The following is a 4481-nucleotide window of genomic DNA, read 5'->3' as shown; positions in this document are numbered from 1 at the left end:
AAAGTCGACCGATGAATAAATTAAATCCAGGCAACTTATTAATAAAAAGATTTTGTTCACAAAGCGATAAATGAATATGTGTAGGGATTTTGCATTTGGCATACAAGGTACGGGCGAGATAACGTTGCAATTTTCAGGAATTCGATGTTTCAGGAGTTTTCATTCAAAAAAAACATAAGAAATTTGCTGTTTGAACAGTGGAAAAGTGAGGCTCCAAAATAGGAAAACTTTGTTTTTGCCTACATTCCTTATGCCACTCTAAAATTTGACATATCACTTTTGCCGCTCTTAGTTTTTGACAATACATCACAAATGCTATTCCGTGGCAAAAGCAATAACTTTTCATTTCACTTTTGTCACTCTTAGATTTTGACAATGTGTCGCAATTGCCGCTCTAAAATTATTGTTTTTGCCACGAAATGACAATTATGATGTATTGTCAAAAACTAAGGGTGGCAAAAGTAAAATGTCAAATTCTAGAGTGGCATAAGCAAAGTGGTCAAAAGTTAGAGCGGCAAAATCCCGGACCTAGTTAAAGCAAAATGGCTCCAAAATCCCCAATCTCAACACACAGAGTCAGACCTAGCCACCCCCATGGCAGCAGCGCCGCCGCCACTCCCGGAGGAGATCCTCCTCCGCCTCCCGCCCGACGACCCGGCCTGCCTCCTCCGCGCCTCCCTCCTCTGCAAGGCCTGGGGCTGCGCCGTCTCCCGCCCCCACTTCCGCCGCCGCCTCCACGAGCTCCACCGGGCACCCCCCGTGCTCGGCTTCCTCCACGGCTGCGACGACGACCGCGTCCCCCACTTCACCCCCACCACCGCGTCGTCCTTCTCCCTCGCCGCTCCGGACTCCCGCTCCTGGCGGGCCCTCGACTGCCGCCACGGCCGCGCCCTCTTCCTCTCCAAGGGTGACGCACAGGAACTCCTCCTGTGGGAGCCAACCACGGGCGCCCAGCAGCGCGTGCCGGTGCCCTTCGCGTACGATGACATCCGCCGGGACGAGGAGCTGACAGTGTACGCCACCGCGGCCGTGTTCTGCGCAGCCGACGGGTGTGACCACCGGGACTGCTTCAGAGGCCCTTTCGGCGTGTTATTCGTCTTCTGCGTCGAGCAAGACGGTGACGGTGACAACGGGGTGTGTGTCACGTTGACGCTCCTATACTCGTCGGAAACCGACTGCTGGGATGAGCTGCGCTGGATTTTCCATGACTTGCCCATGTGTTTTACATTTTCTTCCAGCGTGCTTGTTGGGAGGTCTCTGCTCTACTTCATGTCTGATGATGGGTTCATCCTAGAGTATGATTTGGCACGGCATCGCCTGGCCATTTTGGACCCACCGAACTATGAGTCGATCTATGATGCCCGATATAACATCATGCTGGCGGAGGACGGTGGACTGGGAGTTAGCCAAGAGATGAATCCGCATCTCAAATTGTGGACAAGGGTGATTGAAGGCGCCGATGACCGATGGGTACTGAGCCGGGTCATTTACTTGCAAAATTTGCTCCCAGATGGTGCCCTCATGGAGCCAGCAAGTTCATTGTATGTGTTGGGCTTTGCTGAGGGAGCAAATGTCATTTTCATGACCACGGTTGCTGGCCTCTTCACGATTGAACTACCATCAGAGCGGGTGAGGGTGTGTGATGATCATGGCTTATGTAATTTGATTCCAATTGTTAGCTTCTACACTCCTGTGCCCCGAGGTGAGCAAAAGGATCCATCGTTTGGACCCAGTGAGGGTGCGGGTGATCAGGAGGGAGGAGGGGAGGAGGAGGAGAACACAGTAGGTCAGGCACATCAGTTGTTTGACAATGGGTCCAACATTATCAAGGAGGGGGGCTTTGTGGGCGCCTTCGGTTACACCAGCCATGACCTCGAGAATAGGTTAGGATGCTCTTCCCAAAAGCTGTTAGCCCTGCTGAAGCAAATAACCTGCAATTAGTTCAGTGCTCTTTCGGATCTGCTGTTGTTTGAATATGTCCATAGTTGATCTGAGCCTATGACTTTCTGCGGTGATGTGGTTACCCAGCTATGAGTGTGTTGCTGTTTGAGGTGTTGCTCGATAGAGGCTAGTATTTCTGTTATGATGTGTGCATTGTGATTGGCATCGTATCAAAGTGCATTTACTGTGCTATCCTATTTGAGAAAGGTTATACGCCTCTCTAGTACTAGCTAGTTGCAAATATCCCATCACTCTGCAATTTATTTGTATATAGTACTCTGTTCTTCCCAAACACTAGCCAGTTGTTAGAAAGTGCAGTCAACACTCAACAGATCCTTTGCAATTGTAGTTGTTGACAGTAATTGTAGCTGTGCTGTTCTATCATACTAGATTACAGTATGTTATAGCCTTTGCAATTATGGACTGATCCTTTATTGTCAGGGTTCCACCAAACGGAGAAGTTGTTTTGGAGTCTACAGACATGGGTGTAGCGCTATACGAAGCTCGAGAGGTGACTGGTCCTTTGGGTGGTGTTCCGAAGACTGCATGAATGAAGAATCGGTGAAGAGTTCAGCATCAGCAATGTTGAAGCTGGGTACTCATGAGGTGATCCTTTTGGTAGCAATGTTGATGATCCTGAATAATATGTTGTATACCATACCAGAGAAAGATGATTCATTGACTAAAAAAAGGTGATTCTGAAAATTCACAGAAAGCATATATAGACCTGCTTCATTACTCATAAAAAGCTTGTTTATTGATTGTGCATATTTTGAATCTGTGCCTCTCAAAAAATATTTTGAACGCCTGGTGCCATGTGCAGGTTACCAAGCTACCGCCAGCCTTTGCCTTGAACTTTCCCTTATTTTCTCTTGTTTTGACATTTACTCCCTCCTTTCAGAAATATAAGACGTTATAATGTTTTTTCTGAATCGGACGTATATAGACACGTTTTAGTGTGTTTGTTCATTCATTTCAGTCCGTATATAGTCCATATTGAAATACCCAAAACATTTTATAGTTGTCAACAGAGGGAGTATTTTGTCAAAGCAAAGGATTTGAACTACAGCTATGCCTATAATTACAATGAGATAACAGTTAGTCTGTTCTTCCCAAGGAGACACTGAACTTGCTTTCAGTTGTCAACGAATATTTCCCCCTCTTGATGTAGGCTGGCCAATTGATGCCAAGAGAACAAGGCCAAAGGCAACATTGATTTCACTGCCAAACCTTGTAACCGTTTTAAAATTAATTTTAATTTTCTAATAACTTTGAAGGAAAATTTAAACAATAAGTTTGGCAAACAAATCAGGCAACAGAACACCTGTTGACACAAACACAGAAATAGTACCTGATCTAGCTGCAATTACTGCCCCGTCATACTTGATGAATGTTATATGCCTCTCCAGTACTGGCTAGATGCAAGTATGCCAGCACTCTACACTAGCCAGTTGTTAAAAAATGCAGTCTACACTCTACAGAGCCAAGTTAGCACCTTGTGTCATCAATGCAAATTGGTTGACAGGATAACTTTCTGCCTCACGCTATAACCTTAACAATTATAGACTGAAATTGTATGCCATTATTATCAGGGTTCCCCCAATTTCCCTGGAGTCTACCAGCACGGTCTATGGACATGGACGCGGCATGCTGTATGAAGCTCAAGAGGTGATTGATCCTTTGTGTAATGTTTCGTGAAGTCTTGAGATGCGACCAGCAAAGATGATGCTGGGAAATGAAAAAAAAAAAACTGTGGTTGCAATGTTGACGATACTTTACCTTCAGAGAAATGTGACCCTTGATTCATTGTCCCTTTCCCCAGACCAATGGTAATGGTGGTGAAACACGCAGTTTCGCAGAAGCAGTAATAATAAGGTATGAAGTTGCCCTTGTGTGGAATAGTTCCTCAGTTGTTACACACAGAAAAAGGGTATGTACTGTTGCGTATTATGTAACTTGTGTTTGGGACTTGGAAAAGTTTGCCGTGTCGATATATCTCTTGAGCGTTCATCCTCATTCCATAGTAGAACATTTGATATCCAGTTGTTTTGCTAATTGATTGATAGCATCATTCAATTTTAGTGCAGGAAGCTGCAGAAGCGTTATTCAGTTTTCGTAGACGATGTTTCAGAAAGCCAAGACCTAATATATTTTGAACTTCATTGCTGTACACAAAATGAAGCTTCATTGCTGCATTTTGAAATTGTGCCTCTAAATATATTCCGAACGTTCTTTGTCTTGATTACCAAGCAACCTCCAGATCTTTGTCTCGATTTTTTGCTTCTCATTTACAGTGAGTGAAACGTTGGGCAAGCAATTTTTTTCCCCATCTCTTGATGAGAGTCATGGCTTATTGAAGCCAAGAGAAGAAAGTAGTGCATAGATCTGAGTTCAAAAATTGCAACACGATGCACGATTAGCCCGTGATTTAGCCCGTGAGGCTCTCCTGAACCAAAATGGAGCTTGCAGACAAAAGTTCCTGCTGGGACAATCGTTGTTTTCCGTCACACATGAGCAAAGCTACCCGAAAACCAGGACAC

At 45.1% G+C, this 4481-nt stretch overlaps 1 protein-coding gene across 7 annotated transcripts in view; it reads left to right on the top strand.

The window, feature by feature from the left end:
* Window positions 1-4206, top strand: part of LOC119312618 — an 8574-nt gene extending 4368 nt beyond the window's left edge. Inside the window, exons 1-4 of one of the 7 annotated variants that reach the window (XM_037588349.1) lie at window positions 101-1629; window positions 2383-2633; window positions 3534-3609; window positions 3764-4206. In XM_037588349.1, coding sequence (XP_037444246.1) covers window positions 595-1629; window positions 2383-2633; window positions 3534-3609; window positions 3764-4000 — 1599 coding nt within the window. In that variant the 5' untranslated portion in view covers window positions 101-594 and the 3' untranslated portion in view covers window positions 4001-4206. Of the gene's footprint in view, window positions 1-100; window positions 1884-2382; window positions 2634-3533 lie in introns of those variants that run through there. The other 6 variants (XM_037588357.1, XM_037588352.1, XM_037588351.1 and 3 more) reach the window with 6 other exon arrangements.
* Window positions 4207-4481: the final 275 nt, after the last annotated feature.

The sequence above is a fragment of the Triticum dicoccoides genome, chromosome 5B, assembly GCF_002162155.2.
Source record: "Triticum dicoccoides isolate Atlit2015 ecotype Zavitan chromosome 5B, WEW_v2.0, whole genome shotgun sequence".
NCBI classification, from domain to species: Eukaryota; Viridiplantae; Streptophyta; class Magnoliopsida; order Poales; family Poaceae; genus Triticum; species Triticum dicoccoides.
Note: the sequence above shows the minus strand (reverse complement) of the source record. Positions and strands in the feature narration are given on the sequence as shown.